This window comes from Xenopus laevis, chromosome 1S (genome assembly GCF_017654675.1).
Source record: "Xenopus laevis strain J_2021 chromosome 1S, Xenopus_laevis_v10.1, whole genome shotgun sequence".
Lineage (NCBI taxonomy): Eukaryota > Metazoa > Chordata > Amphibia > Anura > Pipidae > Xenopus > Xenopus laevis.
Genome location: NC_054372.1, coordinates 96,793,579 through 96,817,538, shown reverse-complemented (window position 1 = coordinate 96,817,538; position 23,960 = coordinate 96,793,579). Strand labels below are relative to the sequence as shown.

The window sequence follows — 23,960 nt, the reverse complement described above, 5'->3', positions numbered from 1 at the left end:
TCTGGACTTGCCAAATGACATCAGCACCTAGCAAGATTTGGCTCCCTTCCTACATTTTTGCTCTGTGTTGTAAGGAACTGTTATGTGGTATGCTGGCCTGATGAGCTGGATAGGTTTCAGGAATGGCATTGGCATTATAATCCAGGAGTGCTAATCATTCAGTGGCAAAATGCTTAATAATGGTTCTGATCGACTGCCTGCATTCAGTAGTCTCTTTCCACTGTGTGGAACAGTCAGGAACATAGGAAAAGTATCTGTTGAGGCTGGAAATAAATAGCAGTCCGATTCAGTCGTTGCTTACCCCCCCCACAAAAAAAATACCAACATTGGTCTTAAGGGTTTGCTGTCTGCATTTGTTAGAATGGCATGGATTGAAAGCCAAGAGAAATTTCAGTAGTTTGCAATTTAACGTGTGTGAAAGTAGCTCTAAAACATCCAATCTGTGAGTGTATGAGGTTATTGCACGCAGATGTAGCATATCAGAAACAGAAGGTAATTGGAGTTTAGAACATCAAATGAAATGTATATGTTATTGCTACAGTGCTACTTTAGTTCAGCAGCCTTGCTCTAATACGTAAATAAGTAAGACTCTATTCTGGGGAAGACCTATGGTAAAAGTATTGCAGAGGGGGTTTGCATTGCTCATATTCATGCTGAGAGTGATCCTTTATTTGTATAGTGCTGGCATATTGCACAGCATCAATCACAGACATCCTTGCTCCTGTGGCGTTAACAGTCTGAGGTTCTTATCACATATGCTGTGGTTCATTTACCTGCATAATGTTTTAGAATTAATCTCCTGCTCAGTTTATTTGGTGACCCCCTCATTTATTGTATCTGGTTGCAAATAAATCATTGATTTCATGTGATCTAGGTATCCAGAGCACACCAACCCTTGTATTGGCATACAAATAGTTGTTCAAAGATTACTTAAAAGGGTGTCTTTCTGTTTAGAAATGGTTGCTAAATTGCATAACTAGCTTCTGTCGCACATCTTTCAGACTATCTTTATTCCTCAAAACAGAGGTTAGTTCCTCTATGCCTGCCTTTTGCATGAGGGGATATTTAGTCTCCTTGGTGTATGGATTGGTGCATTCATCACTACCTTGGACAGCATATTGCTTTGCTTATGATTAGGTTTTAGTCTTTTAGGTGCACCAGCTAATGGGATGTTTGTTGAAGCGCAATAGTCAGCATAAGCAATACCTAGAATAGTATTTTGCATTTCTGCACTGTCCATCTGGTCTTTCTGCTTCTCCTTTCTCTTCTGACAAAAACCCCAGTCTGGCTTTCCACAAGCTTTCAACACAGTGCTTTTATTGTCCTTAAATCAATACTGTCACAATTTCAGCTTTGTGGTGTAGGGTTCTGATGATCTTCAATTTAGCAAATACTGTCAAAATTGGGGGGCTTTCCGGTATAAATTTGTATTCATATTGCCCCTATCTTTTTTGTGTATTTCATTTTAAAAATGCCAATTTGTCTTTCTCATTTTCCTTTGAACTTGATGATGATGAAGTGATTAGTTCATACTCACTCTTGGCTCTCTTGACTTGACTCTTGACACCAGCAAACTCACTATACAGCCATTTTTTTATGCTGATATAAAATACCCTTGTGCTTGAAATAGGTTTTGTTTAGACAAAGGTCCAGCAAAGGACAAATTTGTTCTGGCATGAGATTTGTTCTGATGTTGAGGTTGGTATCTTGTTTCAATTGCCTCTGAAGTGGGTATGCATGTGAATTGTGATGTACTGTCATACAATACCATTTGTCTCTTAGGTTTCTTGTTTTAGCTCCTGAACTATGCTGACAAAGTCCATGGAGTTTTAAATGTGGTGTACTATGTTACCAACTAAAGAGACTAAAGTTTGCTTAAACTCGCCAATGTTGTTCCATACAGTTTTTTTGTGGCAGACCATATCTGTCGGCTTATGGCACATCGGTAGATGAAGTAAAGCTGCAGCTACTCTGCACTGTCTTCTGTTCAATCATTGGCAGCTCTGCCTTAAAGATAGAGTATACCAAGTATGGTAGTGATGTGTAGGTTGAATAAAAGTCAACCTGACTCTAATCTGCCTGCTTCTGATTCACAACCTACCCTTACCTTCCAAGCCCTGGTATTTAGTTGTGCACCAAATCCATCTATCTTTGATGTCATAGAAGGGGAGGGGCATGCAGACATGAGTCTAAAAAGTGGTTTTATTTGCAGGCGGAAATGTTCAGATCAGGTGGGCGGAACATCACTAGTATTTGGCCCATTTTTTACTAAATATAACTGGAATGTGAATTTGTGGTCTCAAAGATGTAAGGTGTATTTTTCTTTGTCAAGCACAATGCCCGTAAGAGCCCACTGAAAAGTAGAGTAGTGACCACTGCCTGCCATGTTCTGTTCTTCTACCGTACTTGACTCAAGCGTTATTCCCTGTGATACTAGATTGCAACTCCCAGCATGCCAGAAAGAAAAAAAGAGCTTACCCCCTGGTAAGGGCTCCCTCCCAAACTGCACTGCTGCGGTCCACAATACTGCTGTGTTTGTATTACTAGTTTAGAAAAAGTTGTGTAGTGCAGTGGTGTTAGAGAAGACCATTTTGCAGTGCACAGCTGAAGCTCACATTGACCTGGCTTTAACTGTGCATACTTCTGGTCAGTGATCACAAAGAAATAGTGAAAGATTTCACCCATCCAATCCCACTGCTCTACTGGTTTGCTTCAACTGGCAAGTCAAAGTAGTAGTGTTGGGTGCTGCAGTGATGCAGTTCACTTGGGGATTTGGAGGCCTGTTTAGGGTAGAATAACTTGTATAAATCCCACCTGTTCTTTAAAGGGGACCCGTCACCCAAAAAAATTATTAAAAATCCTATTTTATCACATTAGTCAAGCAAAATGAACTTAAATTACACTATATAAATTATCTGAATCTTGTTTCCTTCAGTCTGGGAATTCAAAATGATAGCAAACAGGCAGCAGCCATTTTGTGCACACTGTTATTAAGGCAAGCCTTGCATCATCTCAGAATCTTGTTTGTGCACCAGAAAGGGGGACCAGATGTCCATTCCCATGCCCTGGCTACACAATTAAATGGTAAAGAGAACTGGGGAATGTGGGGAGAGCAGTGACATCTAGGAAGTGCTGAATGGAAAGTGAAAGTAATTGTCTGCCCCGCCTCTATGCCCGTGGCATAGAGGAGGGGCAGACAATATTTGATTGACAGCTGAGATTTTTAAATGAGTTTACAACAGCTATGAATGCTTTAATAAAAAATAGAAATTGGATTTCATGTTTAATTTGAAAAGGACTTTTATTATACAGATTTTTGTGTCTGGGTGACAGGTCCACTTTAAGGCAGCTGGGAGCTACAGTCTAGCAACATCTCAAGTACCAGCAGCCTGATTGCAAGACATTCCTACCTGCTCTGTGTACATTTAAAGTGATACCGGCACTTTCCTATAACTGATAGGTACATGGCACCATTGCTAATACAGATTAACCACATGGTTCAGATTCTTGATAAATGGGTTGACTTGGCTAAGTTTGGAACACCAATGCAGTCACTCCTGCTAGACTGGGGCAACTTGATTCTTTAGTAGGCTTGAGTACTGTTTTATTTCTACAAATTCTTCTCCTATTAAAAGTTTACTTTCCTTATAGTATACATTTGCTCTTCTATAAACATCCTTAAAAATATGCAGGTTTAGAAATAATTTTTGAGACATTGGAAACCTTCTGATTCTTGATTTTGCTCTTTTAGTCAAAAAGGTTCAGGTACGCAAACCTGCTCCTGGAGTCCCAGATGCCGTTCCCTCCCGGAAGCACCCCACTCCAGTCAACCTTGCCAACGCCATAAAGAAAACCAGCACAGGGCTCTCTCAACGACCCTTTAAAGACAGGGTAGTGCACTTACTGGCCCTAAAGCCCTACAAGAAACCCGAACTTATCTTGCGATTGCAGAAAGATGGGCTTTCTATACAAGAAAAGGATTTGCTTGACAGCCTCCTGCAACAGGTTAGTATAAGAAATAACCCATCTATAGAGCCTGTAACACTTCACTCTCTACCAAATTGAGCAATTGGGAAGGCATTTCTCCAAATAGCAAAACTTTTGGGTTTACAACCTCTTTAAATATTGTTGTTGTTTCATTTACTCTAAAGAAATCTATTAAGCTGTATCACTTTTTCTGGGTTGCATAAATCATACTCGATTAGAGGTCTATTTTAAACTAATGAAACCTGTCAAACCATAAATAGCAAAACCTGAGGAAGTGCCAAGGAATTCTGATACATACAGCACACTCCTAATATTCTTATTTTTATGATTAAATGTTAACATGTAATCAGCAAGTATGTTAAAACTTTCTCTTTATAAATATTTTGCTGCAGATCAGCTCTGGCTGGCTGTTATTCACCAATGAGCTGTGCACCATCTATATTATTTAGCTCTGTGTGAATCACTTTTAAAAAATCAGCAGTAAAACCAGCCTCTCTCTCCAATAGATACTTCAGTACCTCCACAGATGATTTAATCTTTTGAATCACACAATGATTTCACAAATTATGTGCCATTGTATGTACTTAAACATGATTCACATTAACGGTTGAGTGAGCATGTGAGTGTCGCAGACACTTTCCAAGATGGTGACCCCCTGTGAAAAGTTTGAAGTCATGGATCATTGCTGCTATTAAGAAGCTGAAACATTAGGCTAGTGCAATAAGTGCAGTATATAAAATATGGCATTTTTTTAGCCATATTGATTTCTAGGGTTTAGTTCTCCTTTAAGCAGATGAGTTGTTTCCTCTGTGATTTAGGCAAAGGTGTAGAATTGCAGTCTAACCGAATGCACAAGATTGTCTTTTGTAATGTTACAATAAGAAGAGCTTCTCTCAAAAGCTAGTGTTAGGAGTTATTGCAGACATTGAATATTATTGATGCTAGCTTGGGTTTACAACCTCTTTAAATATTGTTGTTGTTTCATTTACTCTAAAGAAATCTATTAAGCTGTATCACTTTTTCTGGGTTGCATAAATCATACTCGATTAGAGGTCTATTTTAAACTAATGAAACCTGTCAAACCATAAATAGCAAAACCTGAGGAAGTGCCAAGGAATTCTGATACATACAGCACACTCCTAATATTCTTATTTTTATGAGTAAATGTTAACATGTAATCAGCAAGTATGTTAAAACTTTCTCCTTTAAGCAGATGAGTTGTTTCCTCTGTGATTTAGGCAAAGGTGTAGAATTGCAGTCTAACCGAATGCACAAGATTGTCTTTTGTAATGTTACAATAAGAAGAGCTTCTCTCAAAAGCTAGTGTTAGGAGTTATTGCAGACATTGAATATTATTGATGCTAGCTTGAACTTTTATTGATTGTTTAGGTTTCACCCCAAACCTCTTTCCTTGCTGAGCTATTGTGTATATATTTTACTTTTTTTCTCTATTGTTTTTTGTGTGTTTGAATTTCATATCCATACTGCTTATGCAGGTGGCAAATCTGAATGCCAAAGACTGCACATATACGCTGAAAGACTGTTTGTACAAGGAAGTACAGAAGGATTGGCCAGGCTACTCTGAAGGAGACCATCAGCTCTTAAAAAGGATACTTGCTCGGTAATTCGCCCCTACTCACATTATTTACAGTTATGAATATATATTTTTATATGGAATTGTAGGTGTATTTTTATTATAGTGCATTTGCTTTCATTTTGTGTTGAAACTGGTAACTATTCCTAATGGAGTGACATGCCACGCAATACAGGTACATTAGGAAATGTCCAAATTGTAAGTGTCCAGTTATGTAGACTTTTTAATGCAAATATTAATGCACATAACTAACCACTTCTTGCATGCGTTATCTTGCTGTTGAATGGCTTTCATTTAATGAATGTGTTTTTGCTGTCTCGCAGAAAGCTCTTGCAGCAGCAGAACCCAAGTACCCAGCCTGGAGACAATGCTCCTCTGAGCCCTCCAAAGGAAAATGTGAATTCTTACTCCCCTCTCCCTCAGGTATGTTACCTGCATAACTGTAGTGCAGTCATTTTCTTTAATAGTCACTGAATGACCTTCATTATACATTATATTTCAAGTTGGTATCTCTTTCTACAAATACTACATTGTGGAAACAAATGTGCTGTTTCGTAGGAGAGATTTTTATTTTGCCCTGATGGCATTCGACCACTTATTATCATAGGGCTATGTCATACAGAGGTTTCTCTGGCGGTATATCTACACTGCTGGTTAAAACACTGACGATGTATCTGCCTGTTCGTTCACAGACCTGATGGATTTCGGAAGGAAAATCCATACTTTCGCATTTCAACTCTGAAATTCAGCAGTGTAGTAATCATCTATATGATGCACAAAGTCTAAGACATCTGCAACTGGAGAGTCATGCATTATTTCAGCATGTTCAGATTGTAGAAAAGCATATGGGAATTTCATATAATATCAATGGTATTGCTGGTCAATAGTGGCCACCACTAATGCTTTTCTACTGATAACATTGGCTGCAATTATTAAAAAAAATTAAAACTGGAATGAATTTAAACGACCCAAAAACTCAATTTGAATCAAATTCGCTCAAACTCGAATGTCAGGAAGGCTGCAAACATCTCCAAATTGATTCCTGGACCTCTTCCCATGACTTAACTGTAATTTGGCAGATTTTAGGTGACGAATAGTTTAATTCAAAGTCTTAAAGGGCCAGAGTATGATAAATGTCGAAATCTAATTCTAATTTAAAAAAAAAAAAAAAAAAAAAACTTGAATCAAGTTTGGATAATTCCCTAGTCGAATTTGAGAGTTTTGACCATAAAAAAAATTTGAATTTTCAATTCGACCCTTAATAAATCTGCCCCTTAATGTAGAATTAATCAATTTTTTATGGAGACAGAATTTCAGATGCAAGGAACTTCTGAGCTACAAAATCCGAATATTGATTATTTACATATACACTGAAAGCAAGAGTAATGGTAGTGTAGTAATCCCGGCACATTTTACAGTGAGAACAATGGGTAGTGGTTTTCCCTGCAGATTATTCAGTAAAACGAATGGTTTCCCTGGCAGTGTAATAAGTAATTGCATCCAAAGCACACAAGTGAATGCGATGGGTATTGGAATAGCATCCTCCACATATTATACAATGAGAGCAATGGGTAATAGTTTGGCATATCTAGCAGTGATCCCCAACCAGTGGCTGACAAGCAACATATTGCTCACCAAACCCTTGGGTGCGGCTCCTAGTGGCCTCAATGCATGTGCTTGTTTTTGAATTACTGGCTTTTAGGTAAGTTTTGGTTACATAAAAACCAAGTGTACTGCCAGACAGAGCATTCTGTAAGATGCTAGTCCACATAGGGCCTACCAAATTGCCAATCACTGTACAGGCATGGGACCTGTTATCCAGAATGTTATTCAGAATGCTCAGGACCTGGGGTTTTCTGGATAGTGGACCTTTCTGTAATTTAGATCTTAATACCTTGTCTACTAGAAAACCATAGGTTGGTTATGCTTTCAATCAGGATTAATTCTATTTTAATGTGGACCAAGTACAAGCTACTATTTTATTATTACAGAGGAAAAGGACATTTTTTAAATATTTAGATTTGGATAAAATGGAGTCTATGGGAGACAGCCTCTCAGTAATTTGGCTCTTTTTGGATAACAGGTTTCCAGATAACAGATCCCATATCTGTATTTATTTTTTTGCACCCCAGAAACGTTTACATCTGGATGTTGCTCATGGGTAACTAAGGTTGCAAACCTCTGATTTAGCACATAATAAAGGGAGAGCAAACAGAACAGAATTGGCATCTCCATCATATTATGCAGTGGGAGGGAGGGAAATGGGTAATACAATCCTCATTATATTCTATTATAAAGGCAGAAGAGGCTTGTACTCTCCAGAACAGTATACTGTGAATGGTAGTAGGCACTGGAACCCCAAGCTCACTATATACAAAAAGTGAGAGGTTCTGACACACACAGTATAAATGACAGTGGGTACTTAAAACCCTAAGAGTCATTTTATGCTGTGCAAGTAAATTGGTCCTGACATACAAGATGGGAGTGACATTCAAGCAATGACCACATTTTAAGACAGAGATAAATGGGTATTTGAATTTTATTCCACCTGCAGTCCACATTCTATTAAATGTTGCCAGTTTGGGCAGCTTTGGTCCCTAAAGACATTGGGGCAGCTTTCCAAATTACCCATATTATCGTTTGACTTTTTTTGTACACATGACTTAAATAGGTAATGATATAGACCAGATCTGTGACTTTTATATTCCTTCTAAAGAGCTTAGCAAGCTTGAAGTTATTTTTATGCTTCCGGTTTGCTTGAAGCAAGTCACCCTTTGTGTGCGTGTCTGAAAGGATGTTGTGAAATCCTCATTGAGTCATACCAGGAAACTTTGAATGAGGTTGTAATTGTGCAAACCATTTAAATGCCAACGGGATATGGAACAGTAGTTACTCCTAGCAGTGCCATTTATATGATATACACGATGCTTATACCAAACCAATATTCTTGTTTAGTTTTACTAACAGATAAGCAGGGTTGGACTGTGCCCCTGACTAATCCCCCCAAGTCCATTGAGAGACTGCAAAAATTAAATATAAAAAATAAAATGAGTAGAAAATCTGACTTCTTAATATTTTATTGCCCCAAGATAAGATCAATAACACTTATTCATCAAATTAAAACCATAGACCACTGTCTGGCCAAAATACTAATGCTATAAAAATATAAGGAATTGATATTAATATAAAGGAGCGTCACTCAACTAATATGCAAAGATGGCAGCCTCAGTTGATAAAACTCCCATATCAAAAAGTTCAAAATTTATAGAGTGTTCTTATTTTCATTGTGGATGAGCTAAGAAAGCTCTTAATTAATAGACTGCTTGGAAAACTTCAAAGGATAAAACATGTGACAATATAAGAAGTAGAAGTCAGATTTTCTCTTCACTTTATTAATTTATTATATGTGGGTTATTCCCCACAGAGAAACACAAGTATGCCCTACCACCTTTTAGTATGCACTAACTGTACAGTAGCAAAATGGTTAAGTCTGCTGTATGAAGCGGTATACTATTAGCATGTTCCCATTACTAATTAAATTAATGGATGCAGGAAATGAATCACCATCCTCAGAATATAGGTCATAACAGCTTCGCACAAATTCCAGTCTGCTTCCTGAATGGTCCAGCTTACTTTTCTCACGTGTACCAAGCTGAAAGGTGGTAGTCTGGCTCAGGAGAAAAGTTACTGATTTACCTCTTAGAGCAGGGGTGTCCAAAAGGTAGATTGGGATCTACCACTAGACCATTAGTTAGTGTTCAGTAGATCTCAAGACACTGTCAACAAACAACTTGTATAAATCCCCCTTCTGTTTCATTCTTTTCATTCACATATTTATTACAGTTTATTTATTTAAGTTACATAATAAATCGTTGTTAGTTAAACAAAGCAATATACATTTGCTCATAAATCAATATAATATTAAGTAAAGTTTTCAATGTAACAGAAAGCTAACAATGCTTTTATTGATGTAGATCATAATGGGGCAACATCACTAAGAGTCGACCCCTCATTAGTAAAGTATAGGCACTTCTGTCTTAGAGGAATCATGGAATTTTCAAAAAACACTTTCAATATTTAGGCAATTTAGATATATATATATATATATATATATATATATATATATATAGATATATAGATATATAGATATATAGATATATAGATATATAGATATATAGATATAGATCTATCTAGAGAGAGAGAGATATCTCTATATCTAGAGATAGAGAGATAGAGATATATATATATAGATAGATAGATAGATAGATAGATAGATAGATAGATAGATAGATAGATAGATAGATAGATAGATAGATAGATAGATAGATAGATAGATAGATAGATAGATATATATCTAGATAGAGAGATAGATATATATAGATATATAGATAGATAGATAGATAGATAGATAGATAGATAGATAGATAGATAGATAGATAGATAGATAGATAGATAGATAGATAGATAGATATATAGATATATAGATAGATATATATAGATAGATATATATAGATAGATATATATAGATAGATATATATAGATATATATATAGATAGATATATATAGATATAGATATAGATAGATATATATATAGATAGATATATATATAGATATAGATATATATAGATATAGATATATATATATAGATATATATATAGATATATATATAGATATATATATATATATATATATTCCAAAAAATGAAGGAAGCACTCACGGCAAATTTTTCTTGAAAAAACTTTTTGCTGGATAATGCAAACATCATCGCGTTTCGGTACCTCAAGGGACCGTCATCAGGATGTGAAAAGTGGCAAATGCTGAAAATACTTAAATACCCCCCACCCAGGAACATCCCCCTGCAGCGTGCATAATTAATGTGATTAACATCAGGTGTGTAAAGTGCATCTCTTAACACTCACATATGGGTGTATGCTTCATAAATAAGTGTTGAAACAATATATAAGTGAGGAATCATGTGTACTATGATGCTGGCCTATTGGATGTGTTTAATATCATATAAATAAATATATTTTAAATCAGTCCATAAGTATTATAAATAGGCAGTGTCAAAACAGTAAAAACTCCCTTCAGCATCACATTCGAAAGGGATTTTTCTATATATCCACCCAAATACTATCCAATGGTTAAAACCAACATTTTATAAAAGTGACAACTTGATATATAAAAGAATGTGTTAATAGACAGTGAACTATAATATCACATACAATTTTTTTTTATATTAAAAGCATAACTAAGACAATCTTAGCTAGAATCTTACGGGGACACCACATCTCATTCAGCTTCACTTGTATAGGGAACTGAATAACCTTTTAGTTAGTGCTAAATGATACTCAGATAAATAGTAAATAACTAACATATAATTTAAACGAGCACCTAGAGGGTTTTAAACTCCTCCTCACACTCTATGGCAGCTAAGATATAACAAGCTCACCAGAGTGGGAGGAATGGGAGAGTTATAGTTCAAACGTTAGTAATAAAAATTGGAGGTAAAAGTAATTTCTATTTCTAATAATGTACAAAATATTTCGTAAACATCTCCATTAATAAATTTGAACCCTCCGCTCGTTGTCTACACACGTATCTATACATATACAGACATGTGTACATATATATATATACACATAGACACATATCAAATGTCCCTATACAACATATGTAGCATCTAATGATCGGTGTCCCGTAACTAATATTAACCTGAAAAGATACTTGTTAATCTCTTGCATCTATATATACTTCCTTCTCAACTGTTATCTGGGCAACATTGTCCAAGTTCCTATATGTCATTCAAATAAAACATGCCAATGAATGCATCTCATTAAGTCCGTGTGGTGCCACAGTGTTTAGTCTGTGGATCCACCTCGCCTCACACTGCAGCAGTAGTTTATCTCTATCCCCGCCCCTTCTCGGGACGGGGATATGATCAATTAACATGCACTTCAAAGTAGGCAATCCATGTTTTTTGTGTAGACAATGTCTGGCTAGTGGTGTATCAGCCTTCCCCGTGGCCAGAGCATTCCTAATTGCAAACCGATGGTTATTCATTCTCAATCTGAAAGAGGTTACACATTTGCCTACGTAATACAATCCGCACGGGCATGTGATAAAGTACACAACATAATCTGATATGCATGTGAGCCTGTGTTTAATCGGAAATCTTGTGCCTGTGAAAGGATGAGGAAAGGTTTGTCCCGTTAGGAGGAATCCGCAAGTGCAGCACCCACTACAGCGATAGCACCCGGGTTTTAGGTCTGGTAACCATCTATTTCTATTTTTATTGGTATCAAACCAATCAGTTACCATCAGTAGATCTCGAAGGGATTTGCCCTTTCGAGATGCACATATTGGAGGGGGTGTTTCTGCAAAGGGCACATTCGAATCCATCTGTACAATTTGCCAATTATGTTTAATAATATTATTGATTGTTTTACTTTTAGGGGTATAATCAGAAACAAACACCAATCCGTTCTTAGATTGTCTCAAAGGTTGTGGTATGTTCCCACTAATTGTTCTACGTGCTCTTTCCAATTCTTGTTGTAAATGAGTATGCTTGTAACCTCTCTGAATAAATCTCTTGACCATCTCATTTGCCCTAAGAGAGATAGATAGATCTAGATAGATAGATCTAGATAGATAGATCTAGATAGATAGATCTAGATAGATAGATCTAGATAGATAGATCTAGATAGATAGATCTAGATAGATAGATCTAGATAGATAGATCTAGATAGATAGATCTAGATAGATAGATCTAGATAGATCTAGATCTAGATAGATCTAGATCTAGATAGATCTAGATCTAGATAGATCTAGATCTAGATAGATCTAGAGAGATCTAGAGAGATAGATCTAGAGAGATCTAGAGAGATAGATCTAGAGAGATAGATAGAGATAGATATATAGATCTAGATAGCTATAGATAGATAGATAGATAGATCTAGATAGCTATAGATAGATAGATAGATAGATCTAGATAGCTATAGATAGATAGATAGATAGATCTAGATAGCTATAGATAGATAGATAGATCTAGATGGATAGATCTAGATGGATAGATCTAGATGGATAGATCTAGATGGATAGATCTAGATGGATAGATAGATCTAGATAGATAGATCTAGATAGATCTAGATGGATAGATCTAGATAGATCTAGATAGATCTAGATGGATAGATCTAGATAGATCTAGATGGATAGATCTAGATAGATGGATAGATCTAGATAGATGGATAGATCTAGATAGATGGATAGATCTAGATAGATGGATAGATCTAGATAGATGGATAGATCTAGATAGATGGATGGATCTAGATAGATGGATGGATCTAGATGGATAGATCTAGATGGATAGATAGATCTAGATAGATCTAGATGGATAGATCTAGATGGATAGATAGATCTAGATAGATCTAGATGGATAGATCTAGATGGATAGATAGATCTGGATAGATCTAGATAGATCTAGATGGATCTAGATGGATAGATCTAGATAGATGGATAGATCTAGATGGATAGATCTAGATGGATAGATCTAGATGGATAGATCTAGATGGATGGATCTAGATGGATGGATCTAGATGGATGGATCTAGATGGATGGATCTAGATGGATGGATCTAGATGGATGGATCTAGATGGATGGATCTAGATGGATCTAGATAGATGGATCTAGATAGATGGATCTAGATAGATGGATCTAGATAGATGGATCTAGATAGATGGATCTAGATAGATGGATCTAGATAGATAGATAGATCTAGATAGATAGATCTAGATAGATAGATCTAGATAGATAGATCTAGATAGATAGATCTAGATAGATCTAGATAGATAGATCTAGATAGATAGATAGATCTAGATAGATAGATAGATCTAGATAGATAGATAGATCTAGATAGATAGATCTAGATAGATCTAGATAGATAGATAGATCTAGATAGATCTAGATAGATAGATAGATCTAGATAGATGGATAGATCTAGATAGATCTAGATAGATGGATAGATCTAGATAGATCTAGATAGATGGATAGATCTAGATAGATGGATAGATCTAGATAGATGGATAGATCTAGATAGATGGATAGATCTAGATAGATGGATAGATCTAGATAGATGGATAGATCTAGATGGATAGATGGATAGATCTCGCATATATATATATATATATATCATATATAGATAGATATAGATGTATATATGTAGCCACGTGGAACCGGCACTCTCGATAAGATGCAGAAAGTTGCATCGATCAGCAAACATCTCCATACAATCGCAAAATGGGGATCAGCACTACTCAGGTCTTAAAAATGAAAAACAATTTATTTAATAAAATAGCAGCAGACTGACGTTTCGGCTGACTCCTCAGCCTTTTTCAACCTGTATCAAACTTGCTTATACTGCATAATTAACTGCATACTGCATAATAAACATTAAAACATATATAATTTACATACTTCTGTAACTTGAGTAGAAACTCGAGTAGACCTATTTACCCATCTTGTATTCAACAGAATGTGTACTTTCTAAAAAAATATATTGTTGCCTAAGGTAAACCAATTGCTAACAAAAATTATGTCCTTGAAATCTAAAGTATGCAGGTTTCTGGAGTGCTGCTTTGGAAACTCAGTATTGTGCTTTTAGGAGTTTTTGACCTATACAAGTCAGAAATATCCATAAAAACTATACATATTTGGTATTGGGGCATTCAGCAGACATGGAATTTTGATTATATGTGCCCCATATTTCCCCCCCCCCCCCAGTAAATTTCCCCAAACAGCGAGAACAAAATACAATTCTCCTGGCACTGTGATCCTAAAAAAACACTTTTTGAAATATGAATGTACATTAAAAGTTAGCTATAGGTCGTGTTGATCGGTTTTTGCTGAGAGGATTGTTTTTTCAAGCAATTGTTAGTTGAAGTTTCTAAACCTGATTGTTTTGCCAACCTGACTGTCCCATCTCAGCCTGTCAGTTAAAGTTTCTAATGCTAATGAACTCCTGTTGCACAAATATGGCAGCCCCCTCATACAGGAACATGGGGCATCAGACAGGTAATGTAAAAGCATTGTGCAAATACTTTATGGCAAAATTATAAGTTGCTTTCAAAGGCAATATTATGGTAGATGTAAAAAAGTTACATTTCTGGTGTCAGTATCTCTTTAAAGGAGAAAGAAAGCTATTGAAGAAGTTTATTGCCAATTGATTAGCCACAATGGTCCAAGATATAACACTATATTTATTCTGTAGAATGCTTTACCATACAAACAGCTCTAGAAGCTCTCTGTTTGTTTAGGATAGCAGCTGCCATATTAACTTGGTGTGACATCACTTCCTGCCCGAGTCTATCCCTGCTCAATCATAGCTCTGGGCTCAGATTACAGCAGGGGGGGAGCAGGGAGGGGGAGGCGGAGAGAGGAGCAAACTGAGCATGCTCAAGCCCAAGCCCTGGAGGTTTGATACAGAAGCCCATGTGTACACAATAGAAGGAAAGAAATGCTGTTTCTTTTGGGTTACTGGTGTATTTATATAGACCTTTCTGATAAATCTTACTTAATTTTAGCCTTTCCTTCTCCTTTAAACGGTTACATTCCCTGTCCAAATGTTTATTTTTAGAGATATAAGCTTACTATATTATAATAAGCCTGTGCAACTTTTTCAAATGCTATTTGCCTATTTAGGAAGCCTGTGTAGCCTCTCACAGCTTTTTCCCTACAGTGTATTGCACAGTACAATAGAGCATTCTGACAAGGAAGTGACTATTGCAAAGGAACATTATGTCCCAACATCGCTGAGGAACTGCACATGTAATAATATCCTGTGTATTTATTTCTGCCAGTACAATTTCCCATCTAGTTTTACTTCTAGTAAACATGCTTGGTACTTTCTCCTTCTGGGAAAGAATTCAGTTGAGTTCCTTAGGCAGCAGATACTGCAGCCCAAAATTATTTTAGGCACACGTTCTTTCCATTGATTAGAACATCAATTGCGCATTTTCGTTTATGGTTGTCTGTCTTTTTTTTCTGTGAATCTACTGCAAAAAAGGATTATAAACTGCACAGAGTTATTTAAATATTCCCTGAAATTTGTGGTCTCTCTCTGTCCTCTGTTGGTATTGTAAATAAGCACTGCCACCTAGTGGCTCTATTTGTCATAGTTAGTCGTTTAAAAAAAACAGAAAACTTTCTGTACGTTTGTTTGCCTTGGATAATTTGTTTGGGATTCAGGGCAGATTTCATCAAAAACCAGGTTATTCTATTCTTTGGTTTAATGTCCTAAAAATACAATCTCTCTTTTTGAGGGACAAATTAAATGATGTTGCTGGCTTAATATTGTTAAAATGATTCTATTCATAGGAAGTGTGTGGAATTTCCAGGCATGTTGAAATCCATTGGGCAGCCATATTCGGCATCTTAACTTGGCAAGATATTTCAGCTAACAAACCTTAAATGATACCTTTTTTTGTTCAGCAGAAGCGACCGCCACAAAATGCAGATTTCACTGACCCCTTATCGAAGAAACTTCGGATCTCCCATTTTATGCATCGCTCTCAACCCAAATCCAATGGAAAGCTGAGCTTTTCCAATGGAAAGGATTCCCTTGCTGCCGCACCTTCCCAGATCCCTTCATCTGACCCAGTCAGTTCCAGCTCTCATTTACCAGCTTTTCCTGACCCCCTTTCAGACTCCAGAACTGATGCCCAACACATAGACTCTGTGAGTCATGAGACCACCGAGAGGCTAGGACATCCACTTCAAACAGACAGTCATGATAAGAACAAACTGAACTGTAACTCAAAGCATGCAAAGCCCAAAAAGAAGTCTAAAAAGCACAAAGGAAAAGAGCGGTCCAAAGAGAAGTTAGAGGAAAAGCAAAACTGCACTTCTATCAAGAACTCTGGTGGAACTCTTCAGGACTCTATCGGTGAGGCCATTGCTCTGATTCATTTTAGCTATATCATATCTGAAATTTTGCTCTGATTTGTGATAAAATACCTTCTGTTAAACACTGACCACAGAATAATGTTTTGCTTTACTGTGGCCCAAGACTGCTAAGTGGGTTTACAAGGAAAGTGTTGACGGTTTGTATTTAGAGTCTTGTTGAGTTTTGTCATTTATTTAATGTACCAATGTTTGGTTTTGGCACAGCATAATAATGGAAGAAATAGCCACTTCCATCTACCTGTGTTAAACCTGCAAATACTGGTATGTTGTGATCACTTGGCCGGCTACAGGACTCTATTCTTTGCCTGATTACTCTTGTAAACTTTGAAGTGATCAAGCAAATTTGTTGTAATGCATCCATGTACAAGAGGAGTACTATTGGTGTCACACCAGCTGTTTCTTTCTTAAAGCAGGATCCAGTGGGCGCTTTTTATAACCTATATTTTCTTCACAACCAGAAGAGATGTTCCCTTTGTTTGAAGATTTCTTGTCTGACTGGTCACTTTTGTGTTCTACCAGCAACTAATACTTATTTACAGCAGTTCAATAGAACACAATATAATGTTTCAGTGTTGTACATATTCTTTTCTAATCAATATTTTCCTTTTGAGGTGCCCCATGTTACTCCATTTGATCTGCTTTGGATATGTTTATAGAAATTGCAATCAGATAAGCTGGAAAGCACTGGATAAAAAACAGCAGGGATAACAAGCTCTAGTGGTCATCTTCTAATCAAGCTTCTCATAGGAGCTAAATCTTTGATGGGCATCCATGCAGTCCCTATAAATATGTGTCAACTATGCTACTGGCCCTGTTGTAACTTTTATTGCATATGTCTTGTCAAGGAAGGCATAGATTGGTTTTACAATTTCTAGTAAGGTTAGAGGGTGTCAAGTCACTCCTGTGACATGGAGGTGGCATATGTATAGTAGCTTACCCATATCTGATAACATTTTATTTCTGCACTTGAATTCATCCAGATGGTATAGCCATGCAACCACATATTTCTGAAGCCTGCATATTTTATTCACTTTGGGAAATTGCAGAAAGCTCTGCTTTGGTGACACCACAATAGCATATTTTGTTCCCCCTAAAACCCAATAAATTTCCCCTGCTGTGTTGTCTTTTTTTTTTTTTTTTTTCTCCCCAAGCTGCCCAATGCTGGCACTGTGTCTTCTATGTGCAGTTTTTCACCAACCATATGAAATGAGACTAAAGCCACAAGTGCTCATACACACAGCCATTGTACCTGCACTTGCTTTCCTTTCACACATTCTTCTACTACTTTGGCCATGCACTGTGATCTTCTGTGTTCTACACGGTAATGCAGGAATTCATTGCTCTGTTTTACTTTATTTTGGAAACCTCAAAAAAGGCTTTCACATGCCGAACCACACCAAGTAGAGAAGCAGAAGCCAGATGTTAAAAGTTAAAAATTTACATTTTATTTTCCATAATTAAAAGCAAGGGCCTAGCACGTTTCGTGTCTACTAGGGTCACTTAGTCATAGGCTGAACACTGGGTATAACAAGCAAAGTATTTAAAAGAGCGAGAGCCAATGGGAAATGTGTGGATGGAACTGCCAGATGTACCAATCATAGCAGTAAGACAATAATTACCTCAATTAAGAAATGCAAAAATGAATATTACAAAATAAGTATAACAAAAAACACTGACTTTATTAAAAAAATCTGAGGACTTAAAAACTAGATTGCTTAAGAGAGGCTACAGTAGAGACAATTTGGAAACGGCTTTTAAAAAAGCAGCAGACCAGTTTATTTAACAGATATAAAATGTCCACTTAAATAACGAAAGTGATTCTAGTGATTCCAGTGCACATTCTATTTAACATATAAATAAAAGCAAAAAGAACCCTTCAGAAAACGTGTATACTAACCTACAGCCCAGAATTTAATAAGATTGAAAACATTGTGGATAGAAAATTAGCTATATTAGAAACTGACCCTATCTTTAAAACCATTCTAGACAAATCTTGTTGTACCCAGTGTTCAGCCTATGACTAAGGGTCCCTAGTAGACCCGAAACACGTCAGGCCCTTGCTTTTAATTATGGGAAATAAAAATGTAAATTTTTAAAATTTGGCTTTTGCGTCTCTTCTTGGTGTTTGCTCCCTCTGCTGAAGGTCTGGGGTGTGTGCACCCTGAGCCCACCGTACACAGTGGTAAGCTATTATAACATACTCTATACACTGGTTTTCTTTTGTCATTTTTTACTTTATTTTGGTCGGCAATTAAAGGGGACCTGTCACCTTAACAAATAATTCCAAATTATTTTTATATTTTGTTAGTTGGGCAAAATAAAAATATTTACACTATAGAAGTTATTTACATTGTTTCCTTCAGTCTTGGAATTCACAATCACAGCAAGCAGACAGGTGCTGTTTTGTGGACATGGTTTTTAGGGCAAGTTTTCTATCACACCAAAAAATGTAGGGTTTGGGGGGCTAATCACTATTCCCATGCACAGGCTACACATACAGATTTTGAGGAGGGAGGGATAACGTTAGTGCAGTGGCATCTAAAGTGCTAAAAGTGAATGTAAGGGTAGGACTACATGGACGTTTTCAGCGCTACCCAACGCACTGCGACAAAAAGCCTGCAACAAAAATAAGGTAAGTGAATGCATTTTCGCATGGTGTCGCAGTGTTAATCCGACGCAACGCGGCTGTCGGATGCAGACGCAGCGTCTGCATCCGACAGTTGTGTCGCGTCTGGTCAACACTGCGACACCATGCGACAATTATTTTTGTCGCAGGAGTTTTGTTGCAGCGTGACGGATCACGACAAAAACATCCATGTAGTCCTACACTAATTGTCTGCCCCCTGAAGGCAAGATATGTCTGATAGCACAGATTTGTAAAAAAATTTATAACTGGTATGGACGTTTAATTAGGTTTCATTTTAATTTGCAAAAGACCTTTATTATTTTATTATACAGCTTTGAGTGACAAGTCCCCTTTAAGTGCACTCCCATGGGCACAGAGCAATGAACTAATGGGTTTGCTGTTTGCTGTGGGTTGCACAACTGGATGATAGCACAGTGCACTACTGCACATTATAAGACTGCAGTCATTACTGAAGACTTGAATATGTTTTCCTACATTAATCAATAGCATGTCAGCCGTAGCACTAGCTCTTCTCTGGAAGCAGCCGGGATGACGATACAGACACTGGGGGGCTATGTTTTTCTTCTGTACCACACCTAGACAGATAGAAATTGCTGGAAAGAAGAGTTGAATCTTATATGAAACACAAAACGTGACTTTACCTTTCATGAAAAACAGTCAAAACACATAGGGGTGAATTCACAAAAGTAGTGATAACGAGACAAAATAAAAGTGGAGATAAAAATATTAGTTTAATGAGTAGGCATTGGGCTGGACATCATTTTTAATTATTGCTTTAATTAGGAAATATAAATGGGTTTATTTCTTGCACTATGTCACTAGCACAATCAAAGCAAATCAGCAATAGGCTGTGCGATGAGGGGCAGCTCCAAAAAGCTTCAGCTGGTGAAAGACAACTTGTTTATATGAACCTAAAGCAGGATGAAGAAAGTTAATAGCATAGTGTATTTTGCTTGCCAAAAGTGTGTGATTGGGTCACTAGTAACCATTCATAAGAAGAAAGCAATGATGGCCAGTTTGTATTTATTTGGCCACCACCTCTTACAATGAAATTTCTATACTCCGAAATGCTATAATCATGTAGCATTGTATTTGTTGGCCTGGTATATTGGGTCTATAGACAAGGTTTTGCACACCAAGATTTGGAGAACTACTACTTCCAGCATCTCCTCAGTTGAACAGAACTATAGCTATCCTATTAACTTCAGTGTTAAACACATCTAGAGCAAAGACAAGTTAATATGATCCGGCCCTCAGACATGTCGTAGGAGAATTAAATGGGCCCCATAGCATGTAAAATGGTGCTGGTCTTTGAGAATAACTGCAATCCTTTTTCTTTTCCACTGTCCCACTTTCTTTCGAATTAAAACCATATTGTCCATAAGTGACAGAGCTGCTCCACTTTTTATATATTTTCTACAATCAACTATAGCTGGGCCAACTACTATTGGCGCTCAAGGTGCTAGTAATCCGCACGCCAGCTTACCCTGCACCCTGTTTGCCCCACACACCTCCCCATGCTGCTCCATTCTCCTGTAATTGCCGCCGCCGTTTTCTGGAAACCCGTTATCCAGAAAGCTCCTAAATTACAGAAAGGCCCTCTCCCATAGACTCTATTATAATCCAATAATCCAATTTTTTTTTTAAATGTATTTCCTTTTTTTCTCTGCAATAATAAAACAGTACCTTCAACTTGATCCCAACTAAGATATAATGAATCTTTATTGGAAGCAAGACCAGCCTATTGGGTTTATTTAATATTTAAATGATTTTCTAGTTGACTTAAGGTATGAAAATCCAAATTCCGGAAAGACCCGTTAACCAGAAAACCCCATGTCCCGAGCATTCTGGATAACCAGTTCCATACCTGTACAAGCAAATCTGGAAAGACTGTGGCCACTAGATGGTGCTACATACAGATTTCATTTATTGACAATCATCATAACTGTACTTGTGTAAATATTTTAAATACTAAACTGCATTATTAAATATGTTTAAAACTTAATGCATGTAATTGTTGTCTATCGTTATGCATAGTTTAAAGATGATTTAGCCAAAGAAGAAATTGTGATGTTTTCTCAGAATGCTTTTGAATGAGTTTTAACATATACAGTGATTTTACAGAATGATTTGACTTACCCTTAACGAGAGCCACTGAGTTTTACAAGTAACTGATTCTTTTCTCTCTCCTAGATTTAAATGGTGCATGCAGTAACTCCAGTGTTCCCACTTCCACATCAGAAATGCCGGATTACTTACTGTATGTCCTTCCCAAGTTTTTTTCCTTTGCTGTGAGCCTTGCACCTGCTTCACCCCAACACAAGCCTTTACATGCATGTAATTTCTTATAGGAAATATGCGGCAATCTCATCTCAGGAACAGCGGCAGAGTTACAAAAATGACTTCAACGCAGAGTACAGTGTATACAGAGACTTGCATGCCAGGATAGAGCGAATAACACGCAGGTTTACACAGTTGGACTCTCAGCTCAAACAGCTTTGTCAGGGCTCGGAGGACTACAAGGTGAGAAACCCTCGCATTCGGAATGAGCAACAGGAAGACTACCTACATTGTTCAGAAAATGCCATTAAAACGTGTGTGTTTGGGATCTGTTTATGTGGTTAGGCAATAAACCAATAATAATATTATCCATAACCATAAGTGTGGGCTACTGTTACCCCCAGCCAGAGTGTGGGCTCGATTAGCCTGCACCTTTGGTTGGGAAAAATGTTTTTCGGCCAACAGATGGCCTTTAAGCATATTGATGGTGGAATGTGTTCTACATTCATTCATCTTTATTCAGTCAGAATTCCATATTGTTCTGCTTCTATAAAGGGACAACGTTTTAACTAGAATTAAATCCCTTCCAGATGGCTGCACTTTGTATTGGATTTCTGATGTGGCTCTGCAGTAAGGGGGTTGTTGAACACTAAACCTTGATTAATTTTGTGGTACAGTGAGGGCATGTCTATTTCTGTATCCTTGCTATATGTATACTGCATTAAGAAGTCTGGCGCTGGCTTAAATTCATTCAGACATTTTTCTCTTTCCAGACTATCCATGATCAGATCCTACAGGAATATCGCAAAATCAAAAAAGTATGTTGGTGATATTTTTTATATATATATATTTTCTTTTAATTTTTTATAAATGAAACATGACATTTTTTTCCTACGCATTTGAGCCTACATTTAGTTATAACCATATGTATATTCGCTAAATCGTAATAAATCTTTGGCAAATTGTACCTATCTCTTATCAGGGCTAAGAATAGAATTAGTGGAATAGAGAATTAGAAAAGAAAAATGGAATGAATGCAAACATTGCTTGGTTTGTTTACTTTGGACATTATAAACATAGTCTAATAGTTACACGGGTCTCTATTTTGTCATTGTCTTCTGTCAGACCCTTGAGAAATCAGCAGTTCAACTGCACCTTTAAAGATTAGAAATAAAATCAGTACATATTATTAAACCTCCCTCTCAAAACTGACTAACCCTACCTAGATAACTATCATTTAGTACAATGAATAGGCCTAAGCACAGCTGCCCTAGCACGTGGTAAAAATATTTTATTCCACTATAGCTTTTGTACCAGTACACTGCTTTTTAAGTCCAGTGTATATAAGTTGCCAGAATTGTCTACAATGGCCCCATGAATTACACCAAACCTCCACAAATCTGATCTATCTGCAATTAACAGAATGATTGGATCAATGAAGGGTTGATATCTAAACTGTATGATAGGCGTATACTGTCCCTTTAAAAGCAAAGCACTATGTTCTGCCTGGGGTAATAATAAATGAAATGCTTGTTTTGTACGTATTTCATCCTGTTGTATTAAGCAAAAAGCATTTTCTGTCTTACTTGGCCCTTTAGAGCAACTGTGGGAGAAGCAAAATGCTGTTAATCAAATTAACATTCACAGTTAAACCCCCTTCATAATGAACTCTGTAAATGTGTAGAGGTCTGTAGTAAAAATGCACATTTACTGAATTTTCTTTATTTTTTCCAACTTTCTAGTCAAATCCAAACTACAGTGAGGAGAAGAATCGGTGTGAATATCTTCACAATAAACTTGCCCACATAAAAAAACTGATTGCACAGTATGACCAACAGCAGTTTCATTCTTCGCATTAACAATTTTCCACTGGGTAGCAGAGAATTTGCACCTGGCTTCATAACCTTTTTTTTTTTTCCTCTCTCTCTTTGATCTTCTACAAATAATTAAAAAATCCTCCCTTTTTCCAAAAGTAGTCCTACAAACCAAGCCGAGGACGCCACTGAGGAACTCGGTTATTTCCAACGTTTGCCAAACTAAGTAGTGAAATCTGCAACTGGTTTATATTTCTCTTCTGAGTTTTTTCCCTAATGGTTTTATTTTTTTTTTTCCCTTTTTTTTATTTTTTTTAACATCTGATGGAATATAATAAAAATTCTTTCTGATGCCCACCTGAACTTTTTGAAGAAAGATGTAAAAAATACATTTTGTTGATAAAACACCAAAAAAGATGGTATTTTTATTTTATGGATTATTGCTGGAAGCGAATAATAAAATTATTAATGCATTTAAATATTTGCAAGGCATTACATTTTGTGTATACCCATTTCAGTATATCATGTGTATCTACAGAACACATGTATTGGTAACCAAAAATAGTGCAGTATATTGCAGTCAAATGCTAATGTAAATGCAGAACTTATACAGGGATGGGACATGCTCTGAACCTGTGTCCTTCAGTAAAAGGTTTGTTCACATTTAAATTAACTTCGT

The 23,960-nt window shown here is 36.7% G+C and overlaps 1 protein-coding gene across 2 annotated transcripts in view; it reads left to right on the top strand.

Annotated features, from left to right (window-relative positions):
- ell.S (elongation factor RNA polymerase II S homeolog) overlaps positions 1-23,760 on the top strand; it is a 68,235-nt gene extending 44,475 nt beyond the window's left edge. The window contains exons 5-12 of one of the 2 annotated variants that reach the window (XM_018239533.2): positions 3,752-4,005; positions 5,484-5,608; positions 5,905-6,004; positions 16,067-16,520; positions 21,381-21,447; positions 21,539-21,710; positions 22,241-22,285; positions 23,210-23,760. In XM_018239533.2, the coding sequence (XP_018095022.1) occupies positions 3,752-4,005; positions 5,484-5,608; positions 5,905-6,004; positions 16,067-16,520; positions 21,381-21,447; positions 21,539-21,710; positions 22,241-22,285; positions 23,210-23,326 (1,334 nt within the window). In that variant the 3' untranslated portion in view covers positions 23,327-23,760. 2 annotated transcript variants of the gene reach the window in all.
- Positions 23,761-23,960: the final 200 nt, after the last annotated feature.